At 40.8% G+C, this 26,624-nt stretch overlaps 1 protein-coding gene across 1 annotated transcript in view; it reads left to right on the forward strand.

Annotated features, from left to right (window-relative positions):
• LOC132405866 (CD209 antigen-like protein E) overlaps positions 1-26,416 on the forward strand; it is a 34,471-nt gene extending 8,055 nt beyond the window's left edge. Inside the window, exons 3-7 of the mRNA XM_059990857.1 lie at positions 9,890-9,964; positions 14,172-14,243; positions 14,813-14,958; positions 20,273-20,382; positions 24,861-26,416. Of these exons, the coding sequence (XP_059846840.1) occupies positions 9,890-9,964; positions 14,172-14,243; positions 14,813-14,958; positions 20,273-20,382; positions 24,861-24,993 (536 nt within the window). The 3' untranslated portion in view covers positions 24,994-26,416. The remainder of the gene's footprint in view (positions 1-9,889; positions 9,965-14,171; positions 14,244-14,812; positions 14,959-20,272; positions 20,383-24,860) is intronic.
• Positions 26,417-26,624: the final 208 nt, after the last annotated feature.

Consider the following 26,624-nt stretch of genomic DNA (forward strand, 5'->3'; position numbering starts at 1 on the left):
TCATTACTTTCTTCGTGACCCTTGCATGGGCAACCATATCAAATGCCTTACTGAAATCCATATGTACTACATCAACTGCTCTACCTGCATCAATGTGTTTTGATATATCCTCAAATAATTCAATCGGGTTCATAAGGCATGACCTGCCCTTGATAAATCATGCTGATTATCCCTAATCAGATTATCACTCTCCAAATACTCATAAATAATGCCTGTCAGGATCTTCTCCAAAAACTTACACACCACTGAAGTAAGAATCACCGGTCTATAATTTCCTGGATTATTTCTGCACCCTATCTTGAACAGGAACAACATTTACAAACTTCCAGTCTTCCGGTACTTCTCTGATCCCGATTGATGATGCAAAGATCATCCCCAGAGGCTCAGTAATCACTTCCCCCGCTCCCACAGTAGTATGGTTATGACTCCTCCAGTCCTAGTGACTTAATTAACTTCATAGCTGTCAAAACCCCCAGCACATCCTCTTTCATAATGTCTATACACTCAAGTGCTTCAGTCCTCTGTAAGTCATCCACTCAATTGCCAAAGTCTTTTTCATTGGTAAATACTGAAGCAAAATATTAAATAAGTAGCACCGCTACTTCGTCCACCTCCCTGTTCATGTTTTCACAAATTTAATTCTGTTTAGTACTAATCCCACCCAGCTCTCCCTCCAACTCTTTGCATACTTTAGAACATCTTAGGGTTTTCCTTAAAATCCTGCTCACCAAGCCCTCTCATAGACCCTTCAGGCTCTCCTAACTCCATTCCTGAGCTCCTTCCTTGCCACCTTGAAATTTAATGAAGTTCTAACAGTACCTAGTTTCTTGAACATTTTCCACACTTCTGCTGTGCAGCTCACTGAAAACATCTTCTCCTAATTTATGTTCTTAAGTTCCTGCCTAATAGCATCATATATGCCCTTAATACAATGAAATGCTCCACGTTGTCTGCTCCTTCCCTTTCCCACACTATGCTAAAGGAAATGGAGTTGTGATGACTACCTCAAAAATGCTCTCCTGTCGAGAGTAATGCCATCTGACCAGGTTCCTTTCCCAATAACAGATCAAGTATTCTCCTCCAGTTGTTTTTTTTTTACATATTGTGTCAGGAAACCTTCCTGAACACACCTAAGAAACTAGATCTCACCTGAAACCCTAGCTCTGAGGTGATGCCAGACAATATATCTGGAAAGTTAAAGTTCCCTTGCATAACAAACCTATTAGGATTGCACCATTCTGGTACCTGCCTCCCTATCTGCTCTTTTATGTCTCTGCTCCTAATGGAAGACTATAAAAACACCCTATTATTGCCCTATTCCTGTTTCTGACTTCCACTCATGAGGACTCGGTAGACAATCCCTCCATATCTTCCTCCTTTATTGCAGCAGTGATGCTATCCCTGATTAGAAATGCCACTCCCCCACATCGTTTGCCTCTCTCGGTATTGATATGCACCAATACCTTTGGCTGCTCACCACCCCTACAACAATATTCTCAAATGGCTCAGAGGCATCCTGAAGCCCAGCACACGGGAGGCAACACTTTATCCTGGCATCTCTTTTGCAGACTCATAACCTTCTATCTGTCCCCGTAATTATCGTGTTCCCTGTGACTGTTTCTCCACCTGACTTCACGCTCCCCTTCTGAGGCTCAGAGCCGACCACAGTTCTATTAGTCTTGCTGCAGCTGCCTTGCCCAGATAGGCATCTCGCCCAGTACTATCTGGACGGGTATACCTGTTGCTAATGGGAATGGCCACAGCAGGACCCTGCACTGACTTCTTTCTCCCTGTACTTCATTCGGTGTTCACTCATCTACTCATGAAATTCTGCACTCCAGATATAACCACCTGTCAACAGTCGTATCTATCAATTGTCTGCCTTCCTGATGATCTTATGCTCATCCATCTTCAGCTGCTGCACCTTAATATAGCACTTCATGAGCTGGAGTTGGCTGCACATCCCTCAGGTGTGGTCATCTGGGAGACTACTAGGTTCTATGAATTCCCATATCCTACAGGCAGAGCATTCTGCTGCCATATCTGCTATCCTGTCTGCACTGTACAAGGGGTAACTAAGACCAAATTTTCTATCATGTTTCTTTGGCCGCAGTCTCTACTCGTCAAACCCTCTCGAGTCAAAGCCTGACGCTCCTCCTCTCACCATTGGCCTACTCCCAAAAATAACTGCCTCACTTGTCTCTTCTGTGCTTTTATTTACTTTGCGGTGCTCCTGTCCTGCCACTGACAGGTCCTCAGGAATGTCTGAATGCCCGTGAAGCCTTTGGCATCATTGTCGATTACCATCCAATATTGCAATTCCCAGGGAATAGCAAGTGGATGTGCTGTTTAGATTTTAATTTTCTTTCCTGCAGTTGATGAATTTGCAAATTGAGATAACTCATATGATTGGGGTTGTCGGAGCAATGATAATTCATGGTATAACAGAATTTGGTGTGATTAATGCTTCCATATTTAGAATGGGCGCCAAAGCCTTCGTCCTATATTGGACAGATCTTCTTCATGATACAGAAAACGTCTTTACGGACTGCGCGCCCACTTTCAGTTAGTGGGCACTGATATTGCATTTATAGACAATAGGTGCAGAAGTAGTCCATTCAGCCCTTCGAGCCTGCACCACCATTCTGAGATTATGGCTGATCATCTACTATCAATACCCGGTTCCTGCCTTGACCCCATATCCCTTGATTCCCCTATCCATAAGATACCTATCTAGCTCCTTCTTGAAAGCATCCAGAAAATTGGCCTCCACTGCCTTCCGAGGCAGTGCATTCCAGACCCCACAACTCTCTGGGAGAAGAAGTTTATCCATAACTCTGTCCTAAATGACCTACCCCTTAATCTCAAACCATGCCCTCTGGTACTGGACTCTCTCAGCATCTGGAACATATTTCCTGCCTCTATCTTGTCCAATCCCTTAATAATCTTATATGTTGCAATCAGGTCTCCTCTCAATTTCCCTAATTCCAGCATGTACAAGCCCAGTCTCTCTCACCTCTCCGCATATCACAGTCCGGACATCCCAGGAATTAACCTTGTGAATCTATGCTTCACTGCCTCTACAGCCAGGATGTCCTTCCTTAACCCTGGAGACCAAAACTGTACAAAGTACTCCAGGTGTGGTCTCACCAGGGCCCTGTACAAATGCAAAAGGATTTCCTTGCTCTTGTACTCAATTCCCTTTGTAATAAAGGCCAACATTCCCTTAGCCTTCTTCACTGCCTGCTGCACTTGCTCATTCACCTTCAGTGACTGATGAACAAGGACTCCTAGATCTCTTTGTATTTTTCCCTTGCCTAACACTGCACTGTTCAGATAATAATCTGCCTTTGTGTTCTTACTCCCAAAGTGGATCACGTCACACTTATTCACATTAAACGTCATCTGCCAAGTATCTGCCCACTCACTCAGCCTATCCAAGTCACCCTGAATTCTCCTAACATCCTCATCACGTCACACTGCCACCCAGCTTAGTATTATCAACAAACTTGCTGATGTTATTCTCAATGCCTTCATCTAAATCGTTGATGTAAATCGTAAACAGCTGTGGTCCCAATACCAAGCCCCGTGGCACCCCACTAGTCACCACCTGCAATTCTGAGAAACAACCATTCACCATTACCCTTTGCTTTCTATCTACCAACCAGTTTTCTGTTCATGTTAATATCTTCCCCCCAATGCCGTAAGCTCCGATTTTACCCACCAATCTCCTATGTGGGACCTTATTAAATGCCTTCTGAAAATCGAGGTACATGACATCCACTGGATCTCCCTTGTCTAACCTCCTGGTTACATCCTCAAAACTCCAATGGATTAGTCAAGTATGATTTGCCCTTGGTACATCCATGCTTCCTCGGCCCAATCCTATCACTGCTATCTAGATATGCCACTATTTCATCTTTAATAATGGTCTCTGCCATCTTCCCCACTACTGATGTTAGGCTGACAGAATGATAGTTCTCTGTTTTCTCCCTCCCTACTTTCTTAAAAAGTGGGATAACATTAGCCACTCTCTAATCCTCAGGAACTGATCCTGAATCTAAGGAACATTGGAAAATGATTACCAATGCATTCACAATTTCCAGGGCCACCTCATTTAGCACCCTAGGATGCAGACCATCTGGACCTGGGGATTTGTCAGCCTTCAGTCCCATCAGTCTACTCATCACCGTTTCCTTCCTAGTGTCAATCTGTTTCATTTCCTCTGTTACCCTATGTCCTTGGCCCATCCACACATCTGGGAGATTGCTTGTGTCTTCCCTAGTGAAGACAGATCTAAAGTACTTATTAAATTCTTCAGCTATTTCTCTGTTTCCCATAACAATTTCACCCAATTCATTCTTCAAGGGCCCAACATTGTTCTTAACTATCTTCTTTCTCTTCACATACCTAAAAAAGCTTTTGCTATCCTCCTTTATATTCCTGGCTAGCTTGTGTTTGTACCTCATTTTTTCTCCCCATATTGCCTTTTTTGTTAAGTTCTGTTGCTCCTTAAAAATTTCCCTATCATCTGTCCTCCCACTCACCTTGGCTCTGTCATACTTACTTTTTTTTATGCTATGCAATCTCTGACTTCCTTTGTCAACCACTGTGGCCCCTTTCCCCCATTTGAATCCTTCTTTCTCTGGGGTATGAACTGATTTTGCACCTTGTGCACTATTCCCAAGAATACCTGCCATTGCTGTTCCACTGTCTTTTCTGCTAGGATATCCGTCCAGTTAACTTTGGCCAGCTCCTCCCTCATAGCTCCATAGTCTCCTCTATTCAACTGCAACACTGACACCTCCGATCTGCCCTTATCCTTCTCAAATTGCAGATAAAATCTTATCATATTATGGTCACTACCTCCTAATGGCTCCTTTACTTCAAGATCGCTTATCAAATCCTGTACATTACATGAGACTAAATCCAGAATAGCCTTGTCCCTGGTCGGCTGTCGTACAAGCTGTTCCAAGAATGCATCCTGTAGGCACTCTACAAACTCCCTATCCTGGGGTCCAGCACCAACCTGATTCTCCCAGTTCACCTGCATGTCGAAATCCCCCATAACTACTGCAACATTACCTTTGCCACATGCCAATGTTAACTCACTATTCAACTTGCACCCAATATCCATGCTACTGTTTGGTGGCCTGTCAACAACACCCATTAGGGTATTTTTGCCCTTACTGTTCCTCAGTTCTATCCATACAGACTCTACTTCTTCTGATCCTATGTCCCCCCTTGCAAAGGACTGAATCTCATTCCTCACCAACAGGGCCACCCCACCCCCTCTGCCCACATTTCTGTCCCTACGATAGCACGGATACCCTTGTACATTCATTTCCCAGGTCTGATCTCCCTGCAGCAATGTCTCCGTAATCCCAACAACATCATAGCTACCCATTTGCACCTGAGCTTCAAGCTCATCCGCCTTATTTCTGACACTTCGTGCATTCAGATATAGAATTTTTAGCCCATTTCTCCTCTCCCTACTTAAATCGCTGCCTATTGTGCTTAACCCAGCTCCCCGAATTCCCATCAGGCTATACGGCCCTGGAATTTTGTTGTCCTTCCTAAATTTACTTATTCTTTCTGCATATTTAACTCCATGTTCCATCAGGCCATTCCTCCATACATGTATCATCCTTATCACTTGTTCCGCCTCACCTTTCTCTACTACACACTTAATATTCCAGAACCGTGTCATCCCCACTTGTCCTTTATTCTTCATCTCGCTATCCTCTCTCAGATTCTGGATCCCTGCTCCCTGCAAATTTAGTTTAAACTCCCCCCCCCCCGCCGAGAATCACTAGCAAACTTTCCTGCAAGAATGTAGGTACTGCTCCAGTTCAGGTGTAAACCGTCCCGTTGGAACAGATCCCACCTTCCCTGGAACAAAGCCCAATTATCTAAAAACCTGAAGCCCTCCCTCCTGCACCTTTCTCTCAGCCACATTAATCTGTACAATCTTTCTGTTCCTTGCCTCACCCGCACATGGTACAGGTAGCAATCCTGAGATTGTTACCCTGGAGGTCCTGCCCTTCAGCTTCATACCTAACTCCCTGAACTCACTACGCAGCACCCCCTCACTCATCGTACCCACGTCGTTGGTCCCTGCATGGACCACAACATCTGGGTTTTTGCCCTCCCTCTTGAGAATAACCTGCACCCGATCTGAGATGTCCTAGACCCCGGCACCAGGGAGGCAACATACCATCCGAGACCCCCGATCTTCCCCTCAAAATCTCCTATCTGCCCCCCTGACTATAGAATCCCCTATCACTACCGCTCTCTTCCTCCCCTTCCTAGTTGAGGGTCCAACCAATTTCATGACAGAAATTTGAAATATTGCTTGTCTTTAAACTGAGCGAAACAGAATAAGAGAAGTAAAATCTACTTCCTCTTACTCACAGCCTGCTATGAAAGAAAATTAACCTCAGATAGTGAGAATAAGTCCGAGAAAAAATGTAATTTCTCGTTTCTTGGAACAATGTACATGCCTACGTGCTGACCAAAGTTAATTTGTTGTGCACTCCACATGACACAATTTCCCCTCCTAGAATGGATCCAGCGTCCACTATTCTGTATGAAAATATGGCCTTCTCACAATGTGAAATACTCCAAAAGCAGCTGAGCTCTTACTCTATTCAATGTTGTGTACTGTGAGTACATTGAGTATGCCCTCATGGTGTATGGAGTGCAGTAACAAATCACTTTAATTTGTTTCAAAATGCAGGGAATTGTTTTTATTATTTTGTGTGCTGCAGATTCAAAGCTTTAACAGACTTCAAATATAAAAGTGAATAAGCATGAACATGTTGATTTTTTGTATGTCTGAGTATGAAGAATAATGCAGGAGAAGGTCAGTAGGCCAAACCAGGCAACTCCCATCAGAAATCCACAAACCAATGGAGTCCTAATTACAAGATATACGCTGTACCAATTGCAAAAACATATCAGAGTATTGGATAACTGGATTAAATGCCGCTGCCACCAAAAGTTTCAGATTGTGAGTTCCAGGTCAAATGTCAGCATCACAATGTTATCTTAATCTCCCATTTTAACACCCCCCCCCAACTACATTAAACTCACCCACTTGGTTTGTTAAAATAGGTCAGGTTTGCTCTTCTGAGACTGCTCATGGGCAACTTACAGCTCCTTTTTCCCTGCTCCACACAACAGCCTATCTAATCTTCAGAGAGTTCATTTTGCAGGACAGGCAAAGGTCAAGTGAATCCACTCTGAACTTTCATTTCTACCTACATTGCATTCTAAATTAGTTATCTAAGATATACGCAAATTCAAAACAATGGAAGCTTAAAGCCCTCAATCTATGAAAATATTCATACTGTAACATCTTTTACCCGCCTAATAAGGCCAAAGTTTTGGACGTGATCAAAACAAATGTCAGTTGTATTTGGCGATATTGTGAGTGTCATCAAGAAGTGTTTATAATACTATCGGAGGAACAAAAAAGCTTATTGTCCTTGAATAGCCTTTGATGCACAATAAAAAAAATCTGGTCAACGTTGTGTTCTTCTGGAAGATGTTTATTATCCAAAGTTATATACAAATTACTAATATGCAAATACCTTAGCAGCTTCAACAAAGCTATGTAAGAGTATGCGTATGAATTCTTTTGTTCCTAACAGCATAATTCTAACTCCTCAGACAGTCTTTGCAATCCAGACCCATTATGGCTACAGTTTTGGTAGATTAGTCTTCTTAAAGAAATGTAATGAGTACAGAAGATGGATCGTCTATAAAACATGACTGAGGCCTAAGTTGGAGCTTTGTGTGCAGTTTTGGTCACTTACCTGCAGAAAAGATATAAATAAATTTTATCTTAGAGTAAAGAGAGAAATAATAAAAAAAACGGTTTCTACAGGGCCCGAGTTGTAAGGAAAAATTGAATAAGTTAGGAACCCTATTTCTTGTAACGTAGGAGATTGAGGAAAGATTTCAAAAAAGTACACAAAATCATGAGAGGCATAGATATGGTAAACATAAGCAGGCTTTTTCCACTGTGGTTGGCTGGAGGTGCAACTAGGTGTAATGGGTTAAGCATGAAAGGTGAAAAGTTTAAAGAGAGTAGGACTGGAAACTTCTTCACTGAGAGGATCATAAAACCAGAAGAAATAGTAGCAGAATTAAATCATTCAGCCCATTCAGTCTGCTCCGCCATTCCATCATGGTGGATCATGGATTCCACTTATTCCCATACACCTGTCTTCTTGCCATATCCTTTGGTTTCTCTTAATTGCTTTACATCATAAACTCCACATTTTACCACTTACTGCCCTTTGCGATCGGCTCAAAGTCTCACTCCTCCACTTTGTGGAAATATCTCCCATCATTTGATAAATCTCTGCCGGTGTGTTATTTAATCACTGCATCACAAATCTGATATCACACAGCGGTGACCATATTGATGTCACCTTCATTTTGCTTCAGAACATCGTCACCTATTTGTTGCCGTTCATTCTTACCTTGTGACCTTGCTATCACGCAACGACCTAGTGGTGTTTGTCTCCTGATATTACTTTTAATCCATTCACATTTTGCCCTCTATGTGCTCTTATTCTTTTGAGATTGAAAACCTTCATGAATACGTTTCCTATTGACATCAAATGTTAGAAATCCCAGTGAGTAGCAAAGTGGATGTGTTGTTCAGATGTAACGATTTTGATTTTATTTCCTGCAGTCAACTATTTCGCAAATTAAGAGTGCTCATCTGATTGGGGTTGTCAGGATTATGACAGTTCATGGTAATACCAAATTTGATGCAATTAATTTGGGGAGAAAAATTACAATTCTAGAATGAAACAGCTTATATAATTATCAGAGAGATCATTTTGTATATCTTTCATTATTCATGCAAATCCATTCTGAACTATATTGATAGCTATATATGTTGCATAAGAAACTTTGTGATCTGAGATATAAGCAAAAGCCAAAGCAATGGACAGCTTAATGCTCCATTCTAGGACAACCCTCATACACTTGTATACTTTACTCAGATAATAAACCATGAGGTTTGGGTGTGATCAAAACAAATGGTGTTTACATTAGTTATTACTGGGAGAGTATCCAGGATAGGCTTATGGTATCCTCTTGGAAAAATAATTACCCCACTGTCCTTGAATAACTTGTGATACAGAGTGAAACAAACTGCTAGACTGTTTCTGGAAGATATATTGTTATATAAATTTACATGCAGTGGATGTATACGCCGTGTCTCAGCAACACCAGCAGGCTATGCAGGACTATCCGTATGAAGATTTGATTTTTTTTCTAACAACATAATTCTAAATTATTAGCGAGTCCTAGCAATGCAGTCATAGGCCATTTAACGCATCGTCCCTATTCTTCGAGAAAATACACAAGACAGCCGAATCTGTCTTACCAGCAACTATACATGCGCGTGATATTTCAGGCCCGAAGGTGTCCTGGGTAAGAAGGTTTACTTATTGCTCCCTCATCCTCCAAATTACAGGTAACCTCCTGGCATGGGCTTTTCATTACCTCAGTGAGGAAACTGAACATTTTTATAATTTTATTTCAGACAGATTTCACTATCGTCCACTGTTCCAAATATAGCAATTGAAAATTATTCATTACCTGTGGAGAAAAAAATATTACTGTCCTACGAACATCATTTTGAATCCTCGTTTCACAGTCTCCAGTGCAATCACAACCACTCTCTAAGGTTTTAATAACAATTGTACTCAATGCCTATATTATGGCCTACAATGGTTCTATACACCACAATCAGAATATTTTTGCTCTAAGATGTTATGGCCGAGAATATGAACTGTTTATCGGCAGATGCGTTTGCAGTCCAAGGAAAATGTAGCATATATAACTGTTTATCTTGTATTTTCAGACACTCAGACGATGGCTAATATGGCTTCAGCAGCTGCTGGAATCCAGGTAGAACTTTCTCAGTGGAAGAGTAATGGTAGGTGTAAAATTCAGACTCTGTATATTAAGTTCGTTAATTGTTCAGCTTCTCTGGTGATTATCCAGATGCTCGCCATGAAACAATAGAGATGTATTTCACAGTATTCAACAATCCCGTCCTCTGTGATATCAGTCAGCAAATATTTCACATCACTCTTCCATTTTGTGATATCAAATATCAAATGGTGCAACTCAGAAAATGTAGACCATGCTCTATTTACTCCCTAAATAACGAGCTTGTTACCTAATTGGCCAACATCGCAACATCGCTTGCATGCTCTGTCAAAACGTTGTCACCAATTTCAAGTTACGCCCATTATCATGTGAGTTTACTATCCCGTGCCAGCTTTGTGAAGTACCTAAGTGCTAATAGTAGTCTCAATATGCTCATACTCTGCGCTTTATAATTGTACTTTTTGTTTGTAGCATGAAGCACACACTAAAAAGTTTGTTGTGACATTGAAAGTTTCAATTCCTAGAGATCAAAGACCCCTGTGCAGTGTTAAGGGGCAAGCAATTTTGCGTCTTGATTGTTTACAGGTTACATTTCACATAGTATGGCGACACAATCAATTTGAAGAATGGAAGTTATGACAGTGATTCAGGGCAGTAATTGCATTCCTAAAGTGGGTCCAAAGAGCTAACAGGCAGAAAAACCTGTTCATAATGTAGAATTCTGCTAGAAGGACTGTGCACCACATTTCATTTGGTGGGCATTAAGACATTTACTGTGTAGTTACAGTATGTTATAAACTAGAAATAATTCTTTTCTTTCTTGTGTGAAACAATGGAACAAAGAAAATCTACTTCATCTTGTTGACTATAGACTGAAAACAAAACAGAACTAAACACTGTTAGCAAAGGGCACAAAATTATTTTGGCATTGATTTCTCAATATAGACATTTTAGGTATAGCTTCATCAGATGGAAGTGCTTGCACTGCAAGATGCTTAAAGTTAATTTACTTCTTATATTAATTACCTTTATAGAATTAGTCAAGTATACACCATACGTAACTGCAAAACAACCTTCTCACCTTTCAATACATTTCTATAGTGAGCATACTCTGATATTGCATTCAGTGTGTCCTGTAAAAGAAATCTCATAAGAGAAAAGGTACACTTTTATTCCAGTGAGAGTCTGCTTAAGTTGTTTAAGCATGATATTGCTATATATTAAGTGCACTCCAGTTTTCAGACAATATTTGACTATGAATATAAAAAAGGTATGAGCATAAAACATTGTGATTTATTGCATATCTGAGAAAGAGGACAAAGGCAGGAAGAGAACAGATGACCAATTTGGTCTATGCTCTTTGGAAAAACGCCAGCCATTCGAATCCTAAATTACAGATGCATGCCATTGTTCCTGAAAGGCATATCAGAGCATTGGTTAAGTATTTTCAGTATCTCTGTGACTTCAAACATTTCAGGCATTGTTCTCCAGATCGGAGCTGTTTTCCCAACCACCTGCATTATCCAAGGAATGACATGAATCTTTGCAATGACTACCTGAACGTTCCGTGAGGCCCCTATACCATTACCTCTGTCTCTCCTACTTCACTTTGCCCATCTGTCTCATATGGAACATCGCCTGTCCTCTTTTCAAATCTAGAATCTAAGTGAGACCCAAATTCCACTAATAAAACTATAAAAATCATACAGAGACTGGAGTTTACACTCACCATTACTCTCCTATTGAGAGAATTCCCAAAGGAAAATACCTTCTGCTAACTTCCTTCATGATCTGAGACACTGAAATGGAAAGAATCTTTAAATGTCAAATGTTACTCATATTGCGAACACACCAGTCCATTAACTCACCATTGATCTTGGTCATAGAGTCTGGGAACAAAGAAAATTTTCAGTTAGAACTATACGTCGAATTCTGAGAAATCTCCTTCTTTAGCCCTTCAGTGATTTTCCAGATTCTCGCCATTAAACCAACCAGAGCTAATTGCTCAACATACATCACTTTTTTCCTCCCTGCTGTGTGACATCATTCCCCAGGTATATGATATCACTCTCCCACTTTGTGATATCAAATATTAAATGGTGTAACTCCCGTGCCAGTTAGGGAAAGGATTTTAGCTTGATTAGTGGACGTTAGGCCAGACTCAGGTTCTAGATTCTACACCTATTTTAAAGGGGGACAGGTGACAAATCATGTGATAAAGATGATGAGTGAGAGTCAGACGTAGCGGTACTGGATCCTTACAAGGTCAACAATGCAGTGACAGTAAGGAGACGAACATTAAATGTAAGTGGAATGAGATAATTGAAGGGAACTGGCAGGGGTCATAAAAACTGACTATAAAAGAGTTTATGAATATGTGAAAAGAAAAAGTTCCATTAAGACAAATGTAGGTCCCTTACTGTCAGAAACAGATGAATTGATCATGGGTAACAAGGACATGACAGACCAATTGAATAACTACTTTAGTTCTGACTTCACTAAGGAGGACATAAATAATCTTTTGGGATTAGTAGGGGACCGAGCGTCTAGTGAGATGGAAGAACTGAGGGAAATACATGTTGGTAGGGAAGTGGTGTTAGGTAAATAACATGTAAAGGCAGATAAATCCCCAGGGCGAGATGGTCTGCATCCCAGAGTGCTTAAGGAATTAGCCCAAGAAATAGTGGATGCATTAGTGATCATTTTTCAAAATTCTTTAGATTCTGGATTAGTTCCTGAGGATTGGAGGGCAGCTAATGTAACCAAACCTTTTTTTAAAAAAAAGGAGGGAGGGAGAAACCAGGGAACTATAGACCGGTTAGCCTGACATCAGTGTTAAGAAAAATGCTAGAGTCAGTTATCAAAATGTGATAACAGCAGATTTGGAAAGCAGTGAAATCATCAGAAAAAGTCAGCATGGATTTGTAAATGGATAATTATGTCTGACAAATCTTATAGAATTCTTTGAGGATGTAACTAGTAGAGTGGATAGGGGAGAACCAGTGGATGTGGTATATTTGGATTTTCAAAAGGCTTTTGACAAGGTCCCACACAGGAGATTAGTGTGCAAACTTAAAGCACACAGTATTGGGGGTATGGTATTGATGTGGATAGAGAATTGTTTGGCAGACAGGAAGCAAAGAGTGGGAATAAATGGGACTTTTTCAGAATAGCAGGTAGTGACTAGTGGGGTAGCGCAAGGCTCAGTGCTTGGACTCCAGTTGTTGATAATATATATTAATGATTTAGATAAGGGAATTAAATGCAACATCTCCAAGTTTGTGGATGACATGAAGCTAGGCAGCAGTGTTAGCTGTGAGAAGGATGCTAAGAGGATGCAGGGTGACTTGCATAGGTTAGGTGAGTGGGCAAATTCATTGCAGATGCAATTCAATGTGAATAAATGTCAGGTTATCCACTTTGGTGGCAAGAACAGGAAAACAGATTATTATCTGAATCGTGGCTGATTAGGAAAAGGGGAGGTGCAGCGAGACCTCGGTGTCACAGTACACCAGTTATTTAAAAAGGATATGCAGGTACAGCAGGCGGTGAAAAAGGTGAATGGTATGTTAGCATTCATAGCAAGGGGATTTGAATACAGGAATGGCGAGGTTCTACTGCAGTTGTACGAGGCCTTGGTGAGACCACACCTGGAGTATCCTGTGCAGCCTTGGTCCCCTAATCTGAGGAAAGACATTCTTTCCATAGTGGGAGCACAAAGAAGGTTCACCAGATTGATTCCTGGGATGGCAGGACTTTCATATGAAGGAAGACTGGATCAACTAGGCTTATACTTGCTGGAATTTAAAGATTGAGGGGGGATCTTATTGAAACGTATAAAATTCTAAAGGGACTGGACAGGCTAGATGAAGGAAGATTGTTCTCGATGTTGGGGAAGTCCAGAATGAGAGGTCACAGTTTAAGGATAAAGGAGAAGCCTTTTAGGACCGAGATGAGGAAAAAATTCTTCACACATAAAGTGGTGAATCTGTGGAATTCTCTGCCACAGAAAACAGTTGAGGCCAGTTCATTGGCTATATTTAAGAGGAAGTTAGATATGGCCCTTGTGAGCTAAAGGGATCAGGGGGTGTGGAGAGAAAACAGGTACAGGGTTCTGAGTTGGATGATCAGCCATGATCATACTGAATGGCAGTTCAGGCTCGAAGGGCCGAATGGCTTACTCCTGCACCTATTTTCTATGTTTCTATGAAAATCAGAGCTCCATGATCTAAATTGTTCCCCTTTTTCAGCTACACTAGATTCAGAAAGGACCCACAGCTTAATTGACACACTTCAGACTGAGTTCTCATGGCTGAAAAGGAGTAAGTACATTTTTATCAGATACTGCCAATTATTCATCTGAGAAATCAACTGAATGATGAATTTGTACGGCTGGTGGAATGTTGGTGATGATTACTAAGCAGGCTGAGCTACCTCTGCTTTTTTGCCCCCACCCCTGCTCTCCGCTCACTATCTCATACACCATGATTTCACCGAGTTCCCACTTTTCTTCCGCTCCCTTTTCCACCATTCTCCTCATTTCCTGTGTCGTCTTTCTTTTTGTCAGTGACTCTCCATCCATATAGTTCTTCCTGGAGCTACTCCTTTATTAACCAACTTTGTTTCCAGACTTTCTTCTAACCGCCCACTTCTGTTTCTCCAACAGAATTATTCCCACAGCTTCGAGTAACTTGCTGTGCATTGTCTCACCCAGTGAAGTGAATTGAGTTTAGCTGAGAAGCTGTCCTGAACACTGGAACAAGTAGCTTAGATGCAGCAGAGCATTTCCTCATACCCTGCACTACCACATATGTCATGACTATCTCCAGCCAAAATGGTCCTCTCTATAGACACCCAGTTATCTCTGATATTTTCTTCAATATCTTCACAGATTTCAGTTCTTGTCCTAAACAATGGACTCGCTTCAAACAAAGCTGTTATCAAATTTCCTCAGGCACAGCAAGGTGGGCAGATGCCCAGAGATCGTGTGGATCAATGAATGCCCATCTTTTTGTTACTAACAATGTGGCGGAGCAGGTATGAATTAATTATGATAAAACTTACTCGCTTCTGATCTATTTGTTATCTATTTAGTGATGCTGGTGAACCAGTGAACAGTACAAAGCCAATTGTCCCACTCTCATGGCCACAGCTTGCAGTTCATTTGACACATCCGCATAAAATTTCTATTAAAGTCATTTTCAAATGACTTTGCGCACTCATGGAAACATTTATATTCCACTTATGTCATGATCTTTGAAAATGCAAACCGCTGGGGAATACTTCAATCAAGGCTCCTTCCTGTTATTCCATACATAAAAGTCACATTTCTCAGTGCAGTTTGTCTTTACGTTCTCAGTCAGCTAAGAGCAAACACATTCCTATTTCCTATTGATTGAACAAGTAGCCTTTCACGTCTACCTTAGGGATGCACGGACCATCGATAAACTAATCCCGGAAATCATAGGCCGGTAAGTTTGATGTCAGTAGTAGGTAAATTATTGGAAGAAATACTAAGAGATAAGATCTAGAAGTATTTAGATATACAGGGACTTATCAGGTAGAGTCAACGTGGCTTTTGTGCCTGGTAGGTCATGTTTAACAAATCTATTAGAGTTTTTCGAGGAGGTTACCAGGAAAGTGGATGAAGGGAAGGCAGTTGATATTGTATACATGGACTTCAGTAAGGCCTTTGACAAGGTCCCGCATGGGAGGTTAGTTAGGAAGATTCAGTTGCTAGGTATAGATGGTGAGGTAGTAAATTGGATTAGACATTGGCTCAATGGGAGATTTCAGAGAGTGGTAGTGGAGGATTGCTTCTCTGAGTGGAAGCCTGTGACTAGTGGTGTGCCACAGGGATCAGTGCTGGGTCCATTGTTATTTGTCATCTATATCAATGATCTGGATGATAATGTGGTAAATTGGATCAGTAAATTTGCTGATGATACAAAGTTTGTTGGTGTAGCGGACAGTGAGGAAGGTTTTCAAAGCTTGCAGAGAGATTTGAACCAGCTGGAAAAATAGGCTGAAAAATGGCCAATGGAGTTTAATACAGATAAGTGTAAGGTATTGCACTTTGGAAGGAGAAAACAAAGTAGAACATACAAGGTAAATGGTAGGGCATTGAGGAGTGCAGTAGAACAGAGGGATCTGGGAATACAGATACAAAATTCCCTAAAAGTGGTGTCACATGTAGAATGGCTTTCGGGACATTGGCCTTATCAATCAAATTATTGAGTATAAGAGTTGGAATGTTATGGTGAGGTTGTATAAGGCATTGGTGAGGCCGAATTTGGAGAATTGTGTGCAGTTTCCATCACCAAATTGCAGGAAGGATATTAATATGGTTAATATGAAAGAGTGCAGAGAAGGTTTACAAGGATGTTGCCGGGACTTGAGAAACTGAGTTACAGAGAAAGGTTGAATAGTTTAGGACTTTATTCCTTGGAACGTAAAAGAACAAGGGGAGATTTGATAGAGGTATATAAAATTATGATGGGTATAGATAGAGTGAATGCAAGCAGGCTTTTTTCCACTGGGGCTAGCAGAGAAAAGTAAAACAGAGGACATGGGTTAAGGGTGAAGGGAGAAAAGTTTAAAGTGAAATTTGGGGGGGAGCTTCTTCACGCAGAGAGTGGTGGGAGTGTGGAATGAGCTGCCAGATGAAGTGGTAAATGCAGGCTCACATTTAACATTTAAGAAAAACTTGGACAGGTACATAGATGAGAGGTGTATGGAGGGATATGTTCCAGGTGCAGTTTGGTGGAACTAGGGAGAAAAATGTTTTGGCACAGCCAAAAAGTGTCAAAAGGCCTGTTTCTGTGCTGTAGTATTGTATGGTTCTATGCGTCTATGACTGCTGACTGCCTCGTTGCTAAAGATGAGACACACAGTACTAAACTCCACTCAGAGCTCGTTGTTGCTCAGTCTTGATGTGGCAGGACTTCTTGGCAGGAATCTTTCAGTTGCCTCTTTGAAAATATTAGTATGTCTTCCAAGAGTGTAGTCCGTTAAGTCTCACTATTGTTAGTCTGGTTTTATCAGGAATAATTTGTAGCAATCTACAGACATCAAGTAATTCGCCCACAGGATAAAATCATTCTTTGTGTGTGTGTGTGACTAGTCTTAGCTATCATGTTGATACAGAGACATCAAGAGGTATAAGACAGAATCGGAGCCTTTAGTCCACCAAATGATGGCTGACTATCACAGGCCCGCTGATAATAATCCTACTCGATCATCGACTAACATTCACAGGACAATTCATAATGCCTAATTAACCTAAGAGGAGTTCATTGTGATGGGCAAAAAACCGAGCAGCCAAGGAAAACCCACGCGATTACAGATGGATATTGGAAGCTGGACAGGGCTAATACCCGATGCATAATTTCTGGCGCTGTGATGCAATGAGAAGCTCTCTTTCAGCTGTGCAGAACATTTTCAGGTGTTGTAATGCAATCCCCACAGACAGATCAGAAGGCCACTCTAGTGCCAAATCCCTGAATATCAATCGAAGTAGCATTCAAAAGAATCCATCCATCCGTTATGCCTAATAGCTTATGGGGTTGTTGTTGTTGTTGTTGTTGTTGTTGTTATGATGATGATGATTATTATTATTACTATTATTATTATTATTATTATTATTATTATTATTATTATTATTATTATTATTATTGTTATTATTATTATTATAGCAAGATTAACTAATCACATGGTGTATACAGGTGCAGAAAATATAAAATAGAACAGTTAACTACAGAAGGACCTTGTGGTCCACGCTGTTGTGTCAACCTTTGAACCTGCTCCAAAATGCATCTGAACCTTTCCTCCCAGACTCACCATAAATGTGGAATGATAAGAGTCCCTATGTTTCTCTGATATAACTGCTCCCCAGCTGTCCGTTTCACGCATTTATTACTGTCTGTGTAAAGCAAAAATAAAAGGCTATTTCTAACTTTCCATGAAAATGTTCTTCAATAACCTTAAATGCTCACGTTGTAGTATTAGGCATTGCGTGTTGGGAAAAAGGACCCGGCCGTCCACTCTATGCCTCTTAATGTCTTATACCCATCCATCAAGTCACCTCTGATCCTCCTTTGCTCAAAAGAGAAAGGGCCTAGCTTTCTCATATCAGCGTCCCTCATAAGACATTGTTACTAATCCAGCAGCATCTTGTTAAATATCCTATCCACCTTGTCTAAGTTTTCACATCTTTCCTATAATAAAGCAACCATATCTGAACAGAATACTCAGTGTGGTCTAACTAGAGTTGAATAGAGCTGAAATATTACCTACAACAGAAAATCTGCAGATGCTGGAAATCGGAGCCACACACACACAGAATACTAGAGAATCTCAGCAGACCAAGCAGCATCCAATTAAAAACAAATGTGCTGCCGAAGGTGCTGACTTGCCTGCTGAGTTCCTTTAACATTCTGAGTGTGTTGCTTGAAACATTACCTCGCGGCTGTTGAACTCAATCCTCTGACTAATGAAGGCTAACACACTTTCTTTCTTCACAGCCCTATCAAAGCACAGAAGCTCTGAGGGATTAATGGACATAGATCCCAATATTTCTCTGTTCCTCCACACTGCTGATAATCCTGTCATTAACCTTCTACTCCTCTGTCAAGTTTGATTTTCAAATGTAAATAACTTAACCATTTTCCAGATTGAACTCGATCTGCCATTTCTCAGCTCAACCCTATATCCTATCAATGTCCTGTTGTAAATTAGGGAAACTTTTTACACTGTCCACAGCATCACCAACATTTGTTTCACCTCCAAACATTAATACACCCCTATACGTCCACATATAAGTCATGGAAATCAAGGGTCGCAAGACGGATCCAACAGAACACCACTAGTCAGGGACTTCCAGGCAGAATATTTTCAATTACTACCGCATTCTGCCTTCTGTGGGCAAGTCAATTCTGAATCAAAGCAGCCAAGCCTTCTGACTTACTGAGTGAGCCTTCCATGGGGAAAGTTCAAGTTCGCTCTAATAAAATAAATATAACCACACACGTTATCCTAAATTAATCAATTTTATTTTGTTAATTCCTTGAAGAAATCAGTCAGGATCACGAGGCAAGACCAGCCCCTCAGAAAGCCATGCTAACTATTTCTAATCAGTCTAAACTTCACCAAATGCTTGTAAATGCAGTTTCCAGGAATAATCCCCAATAGTTTATCCAACACCGATTTAAAGATCACTTGTTTATTATTTCCAGGAATATCCCTATTATCTTTCTTAAACAAAGTAATAACATTTGCCTCCCTTCAATTTCAGTGGAACTCCAGTGGCAAATGTGTGCTAGAAGAATGGTAGATGGGTTGTTTGGTTATGCTGGCTGTAGATTAATTTGGTGCTCAGTCTTGTTACGCAGATATATGTATACAGGGAGCAGAACTAGGGCCAAGGACCCAAACTTGCGGAGCAACAATATTTAGTATAATCATGGTGGACGGCTTGCTGCCTACCATTACTGACTGCAGTTTTGTCGATTAGGAAGTCAGTAAGCAATAGTTCTACTATCTGATACTTCAAAAATGAGTGTTAGTCCAGGAAGATGGTAAGCACCGTTGATCTGTTTTGGCGGAAGCAAATACCATGGTTCGAGGTTGACTGGATGGCTAGAGATTCTGCACACCCTGGCAAGCCTCTCATTGGCATTACCATAAAACTATCAGTCCTTAATCAACCTAAACCCTGAGAGGGTTACGTAGTGTTTGGTCCATATCTAACAAAATGTTTGAACTCAATATTCCTGTGTAAAGTTCTTACAGTGGACTAGATAAATTGCAGATACATGATGGAATACTCATGTTTTTTTTTAGTGCAGGTGCAAAACAAAAGTAAAGCCAAAATGTTCATTTGATCAACTGTGCATTAATTGCAGGAAATATTCTCTCCATTGCCAGCAAATGAACATTTCACAGTTTTATATTCCAGGAAATATTTAAGCCCAAGAGCAACAGCCACTGGAGAAATTACAAGATCCATCAATTTCACTCATTGCTCACACTGTCAAGCTCTGAAATATATTTTTTCTCCAATTCCTGATTGGCATTGCAGTGTAAATGGTTATGTTCTCAAAACTGATGGAATATTTTAACTCAGAGTCTGTGGTTCAGTTATTGCATTTTCCTTAAATTCTGCATATCTTGAAGTTAACTGAGGTGACATGCAATTCTCACGTCCCTCTGAAATCAGTTTTGCAGTTTGTTCAAATTGATTGTGAGTAGATCGTTGGGCCTCATTCAGCAGGTTACAAATTATAGTTTGTCACAAACAATGTCATTGTCTATAGTGCCTCCCATTAAGAAACAATTTTTTAATCTATGACAGGAGTATGTAAAGACAAAACTTCAAAAGACATCTTGGATTGGCCTCAATGATTTGGTCCAGGAAGGCGACTGGCGCTGGGTGGATGGAACGGATTTTTCTTCATCTGAAAAGTGAGATAGTTTCTAATCACATATTTTATTCTACCTCTGTGCGTTGAACTTTAAACAGAACCATCCTCTTTTATCGACCTTTAGTTTTAGAAATGCATATGGTGCTGCCCTGATTAACGGTTGCTGAATTAAAGGGAATTATAAAACAGAGACTATTATTGTAGAATGTGTGTTCTCCTGTCGCACAAGGATACATTCCTGTTGTATGTGCTTATTGCATTTGGTAGGAAATATTTTCTGTAACGACCCTTGTGACTGCGGAACTGAACTAGCTGCTGCTTATTTAGTAGGCCATGGAGCGTATAGTACTGGCATGGAATTTGATTAAGTCTGTGATATAATCAGTCGATTTGTTAATGTACAGCCTGTGAGTCTGACATATCACTTTTCAGTCCTCTCAAAGCATTCCTGCAGTGTCTCATTAACATCCTGAGTCCACCTGCTTACAATACTTGTTGACAAAGGCTGCCACGAGACACGAGGCACATACTTAGGTGTTAGCATGACCAAGTTGTGATCCAATCAGCCAAGTGAAGGAAGGGAAAGGACACTGCATGTTCCTTGTACAATTGCATACAGAAGGTCCAGTGTTCTATTGCCCCCAGTAGGACAGCTGGCATACTGATAATAGTCACTCTTATTAAAAATGCGTCCGGTTAATTCAAATGAGATTCGTGGGGCATTTTGCTCTCAGCAAGTTATGAATGCCTGGAATGCACAGCCAAGAGCTGGAAAGTCAACTCGGCACAGGAGGACACCTCTCAGTCTCTACGCAGCTGGCAGTAGTCACTATCACTCAATTCCAACTCATCACTTGCATCCTATTTAAAACAGTTCTCATCCAAAGTCTTTCTTCACCCTTTTTCCATGCAAAGGTGCCAACAATGAAGACCACGTCCACTCGGGCTTTGTTTCGCCGCTGCTGGGATGCTTTGAAGACAGCGCGGAGGGCCAAACTGGCTACCGACCACGCCTACTGCTGCCAGGCTTACTGTCGGTGGTGCCCATCAACACTACCCTGGCCTGAGCTCAGTGTCTTATTGTCCACCCGAGATCTACCCCTGCCCGCGAACTTCCAAGCTCTTGCTCCGGTTCATTGGTCTTTCGAAATTACCCATTTCAGTCACTACATTGACGATAGTCTCTAGCAGCACCATCGCTGAGGATCACACTTACCTTTGAAGTATGCTGCCTCAAGTCCTTTGTCAATGGTCCAGTCAATTTACCTCAACCTGCACTGATCCAGCGAAATAATTTAGAAGATTGTTTATATAAATGTTCATCGGTTAATATATTCACATAACCATGGGCAGCGTGTGTAGTACCTTCTTGACTGGGAAGGGTACGGTCTACTGGCAAGGTCTTGGATGTCCTCCAGATTCATCTCGGATCCATGGTGCAATGAGGAGTTCCAACAGACCCATCACATTGTCCTTGGCCTTCGGCTGCTGGGGGTAATGTCAGGCCTTAATAAGCAGGCACCCAGTTTTTATCCAGCTAATAGTCATTTCCTGCCATTCGTTTCCAAGTCATTGCCTGTAGCCTATTTATGTCCACTTCTCATCCATAGTCCCATTTAACTCATTGAACTAGCCAGCCATGAAAGTTACTCCTGGCCTTCAGTTACCTTTTTGCCTGTTGCCTTTTGGTCTCTCTTGTTCTGTGGCCTGCCGTGGCTCTTATTTTGCAGTTCATTGTTCGGATATGGTTTAATGCTACATCGTCTCATGCTCTACTTCTAGGTCAAGACTCTCTACATTTACGGTCAGTAGTGAATGTAAATGAGTTAAAGTGTTTAAGAGGCTCCCATATAGGCACAAACATTTGGAAAAAAAAATGAAGGGATTTTGGCATTGAGTATGCGGAAGGGATTAGATTGGTTTGGCACTCAATATCTAATTTAATTAGTTCGGCACAACATTCTTGGCTGAAAGACCAATTACGCTGCCTCGATGTTCTACCTTTCATGTTCTATCAGTCGGAGTTCAATTCAGCAAACTCTGACCTTAATTAGCATGCAAAACTGAATGTACTTTCAAATATGGTAGCCACACCAAAGCTGTTGAAAAGGATCTTCAGTCACTTAAGTTACATTTACTGGATATTTACCCAGGGTATTTTCATATTTCTGTGCTTTTGGTGCTTTTTTTTCATTCAGTGCCTTGGGAGTCCGTGTCTATCGATTGATGGTCTTCTGTGAATGAAACATTCGGACAAATGCAGCTGCTTGCAAATATGGGTGAGGGGTTAGCATTTGTTCCTGAAATTAATGAGTTGAGAATAAGAAGCAAAGGCCGTGCAGAACAGGATAGGAATGCCCGTGAATACTACAAAGAGTTATTCAGCCGTTGGATTTCAGCGGCTTCACAGAGTTTCGAGACTTGCGGATTCAGTGTATTCCACGACCAGAAGAAACAGCAAGTGAATACGTAAACCCGTTAAGGGCTGAAGCTGGAAAGTAAAATAGTAAAATCATCCTGAGATGGGCGTGGTGGTGTGCGGCATGTGAATCAAGAGATTGAAGCAAAATTGTTTCATCTACTGAAACTGATGTTCAAAGAGAGCAGTAGATTGCACACCATTTGGAAAAGGAATTGACGACCATGAGCTATATCCAGTTCATAAGTTGTAGATTAGGAGCACACTGAGAGAGGTGTTGTGGTCTTGCTTGTAATGCTCCAATCTTGGATTATCCAGCAGGGGTTGACAGGGGTTTTACTTACGATGGGATGAAGAAAATTACGGGGAAGTTGCTGGTTGGTGTGGGCTATCCATATTTGTTTCTGGTTAAGGAGGAAATAACAGAAGTGAGGACAATGGATTGTAAAAGCTAAAGACGACATTGCTCATTCAACACACATTCTGCTACACTGCGTCAGGCCTAGAGAATGTGATAATATCTCCAGAGCCTCTAATGCTCAAGAAGTAGTGTAATGGCCTGATCTTTTAAAATGAGAGTGAAGCAGCTAGTTTACCTTTGTTCATAGGTCAGTGAAAGCCAACATGTTGGTGCAACATTGTTAGTAATGGAAATGATACATTTTTTCATTATTAGAAGTCTTGAGTACAAACTTAAAGATATATATCTCATTCCAATTCATTGTGGTTTTAACACTAGTAGCAATGGCATTATTATTTCTGTTATTTAGTTAACCTGAATAATCATAAATTTGGACAATGCCGTAACAATGCAGCTTAGTCAAAATGGTGGCAAGTATGATGGGTTGTTGAAAATGTGAAGAGTAAATGGTTTGGGCAGATATTTTTACCACTTATAAGAATGTGAAAGAGCTCTCAGTGCGAGGTGGTGAAATTTCAGTAAAGAAATGCACGCAAAACACAGAATTAAGCGACTCAATGATCTGGATCGCTTGATGGTTCTATATTCCTGCTATATTTCATTGATGAATGGTTCTGAATAATTAAACAGTGACGGTAAACACACCTAATTGAAACAGGCTTGGCTAACACAGCTGTGATCAAATCCTTTCAGAATCATGAACTATATGTTCCATTTCACTTTCTCCTCTCAGTTTCCCAATTTCAGAGTCGCTGGTCTTTAGACAATTTAATTCTTTCCATGTGATGTAAGCAAACAACAGACATTGAAGCATTAATCAAGTGAAAGGTTTGAGGACTAGATAACATCGCAGGTGTTGTGCGTCTGACAGGTTCTACAAAGCTAGTATTTCCTCATGTTTTGCTCATTCAATGTTGTTATAAGAACGGCATTTGCTGACAATATGTGTTCATTCGTTGCTCCTGTAAAAATGAAGAAGGGTCTTGTTAAATGCAGTGACTCAAATGTGGGTTTACATGGTCCGTAAAAAGTACATCACACTGCTGGTGAAATAACTAATGGTTATCAAGGTGAATGTGGCCTTTCACCTTCCATATCAGGACACTTTCCGTATCCTGTCTCATCATCTTTTTCCCTAAAGCTTTCCTCTCCATCGATGAAGAGCAGTCAGGAACCTGATGGAAAGTTTGTCCACTTCCCCGTTTGAATGCAGCTCCGGCAGTTCTGGGAGAAATTGTGCCCATCAGGAAGCAAGCGACACACCTCAGAAGTAGCACATCAATCACATTAATTATTATTTACACCACAAAGCAGAATATACTATCCACAGAAGACACAACAGTATATTGCGTAGGTTGCCTGCACATCTCTACAAAACCCGAGTTCTACCAATAGGAAGGGATTAGGGGTAGGTGTAGATGATTACCTGTTCCTAAATATTTGCTTCCAAGTTACGCCCCATCATATATTGCAAATTTAGGACTGGTTCTGCATTGTCGCTGTATCGACATCTTTAATTTCCCAGCTGAACAACTTTGTTGGATATCTTTCAGGAAAAGAACAGTAGTGGTTGTGGATGACCCTAGTTCACATGATCATGTAGGATACATACAGAATAAATCTGAGACCCATGTGGTAATACTTATTCATAATTTTATTATCCTTGTTTTGTTTATAGATTTTGGAATGCAGGGGAGCCCAATAATGCAGCTGAGGAAGACTGCGTGGAGATGCTTCCTGATGGAAGGTGGAATGACTTTAAGTGTGATGCTCTTAAGAACTGGATCTGTGAGAAACCAGTATGGTTCTGACCCCTTTAATGATACTGCTGGAGAAAAGAGAAATATGAATTATTTAATCAATGCAGCGCATATTACAGTAATGCCATAGCACAGAAGGTGGCTATTTTGCCTATATAATGTATGTTAATGCTTAGAAGAGTAAATATTTCATTTATTTTCACTTCGCCCTCTGTGCAGTTGCACAGTACTTTCATCGTTCCTTTATTGATGTTTTTTTCACGATTGTGTTTCTGCCACTTCTGCAGCAGTGAAATTTCGATCATAAACAGAAGGAGCATCATGAAATGTTTTCTCAAAACTTTACTATCCCAGCCCAAAAGTAGATTTGTTCCAATATTTCAAATCTTTCTCCTGAACAATTAACCAGCCACCTTAAGGATGTAGTGCAGATATGTTAAACTACATTGTTCAGCCTTTTGTTTGAACACTAGTAAGGCTGTGAGCAGATGAAATTGAGGTGTTTTTTGTTTGGAAAAATTTCGATTCCGTAATTGGAAACGCCTTATGATTACTTACAATTGATGAAAAGCTAGACCTGGTAGATTTAATGCAGAAGAGAAGGAAAGAGCATTTTTTTTCTTCTTCCAAATGGCGTCTGAGAGATGGAAGTTGCTGAAACCCATAGAGATTTCGAACAGCATCACATGTGTGCTCAAGGTGCTGTGATCTTCCGGAGTAGGAAATCAGTGTCACAATGGTTGATAGGCTTAGCTGCATTCAATTTCAACAAATTCCAGTGATTTAGGCTGAGCAGCCTCCATTCGTGAGAATTTTTGTCATGTTTCAATTCCAATAATGTGTGTGATCACCATCTCTTCCTGCTCTTTCTCATCTCTCCTACTCTGGGATTTGAATCCATACTGCCTGGAGTCTCAAAGGCCCTAAGCTGTTTATAATTCCCCATTTGTGGTGAACCCCTTCATGAAATCAGATAGTTTCTGTATAGTTTTTGCTCCTATCTGATACCGAATGCAGAATAACCTCAAGGAGGTGAGCTGTCTATTTCCCGTCCTACCTATATCATGCTTCTTTAACCCTAACAATAATGGCACAGCTCAGGCTATGTGAATCTCAAGTAAAATCTTTTTTTCTACAGACCCAAAGAATAAACCTTGCATCTGTGTGGAAAACTGTTATATTTTTTGCTTTCAAGGCTGGAGGAAGTTCATAACAATGCAGTTACATCTTCCCTAAAAGAATCATACATCTCAAATGATCAACATATTTCAAAATATCTCCACAATATACGCCTTAACAATTGCCTTCCCATTCCCAGGCCTGCAGGTTTCCGGAAACGACTTGGAACTAAAGTTATTTCATGTTTGTCACTGTGATGGAAGGAATTTTTCCAGGAACTCGCAATTTATCTTCTACTGAAACTTCTTGTTTAATTACTGTATGAACTTGATGCTTAATAAAGGAGCTTCCTGAATATGGATATCCGATGTCACACTGTTTTTATTCTCTGAGTCCAAAACGTCAGTCGAATGCACTTGTCTGTGTGTGTGTGTGTGTGTGTGTGTGTGTGTGTGTGTGTGTGTGTGTGTCTGTCAGTCTGGTGTGTTGGGGGTAGGGATGTTAATGAAACAGGTAAAAGTAAGACTTTCAAGATCTTGGAGGTGAATCAAGATTCTGCAGTG

The sequence above is a fragment of the Hypanus sabinus genome, chromosome 16, assembly GCF_030144855.1.
Source record: "Hypanus sabinus isolate sHypSab1 chromosome 16, sHypSab1.hap1, whole genome shotgun sequence".
NCBI lineage: Eukaryota > Metazoa > Chordata > Chondrichthyes > Myliobatiformes > Dasyatidae > Hypanus > Hypanus sabinus.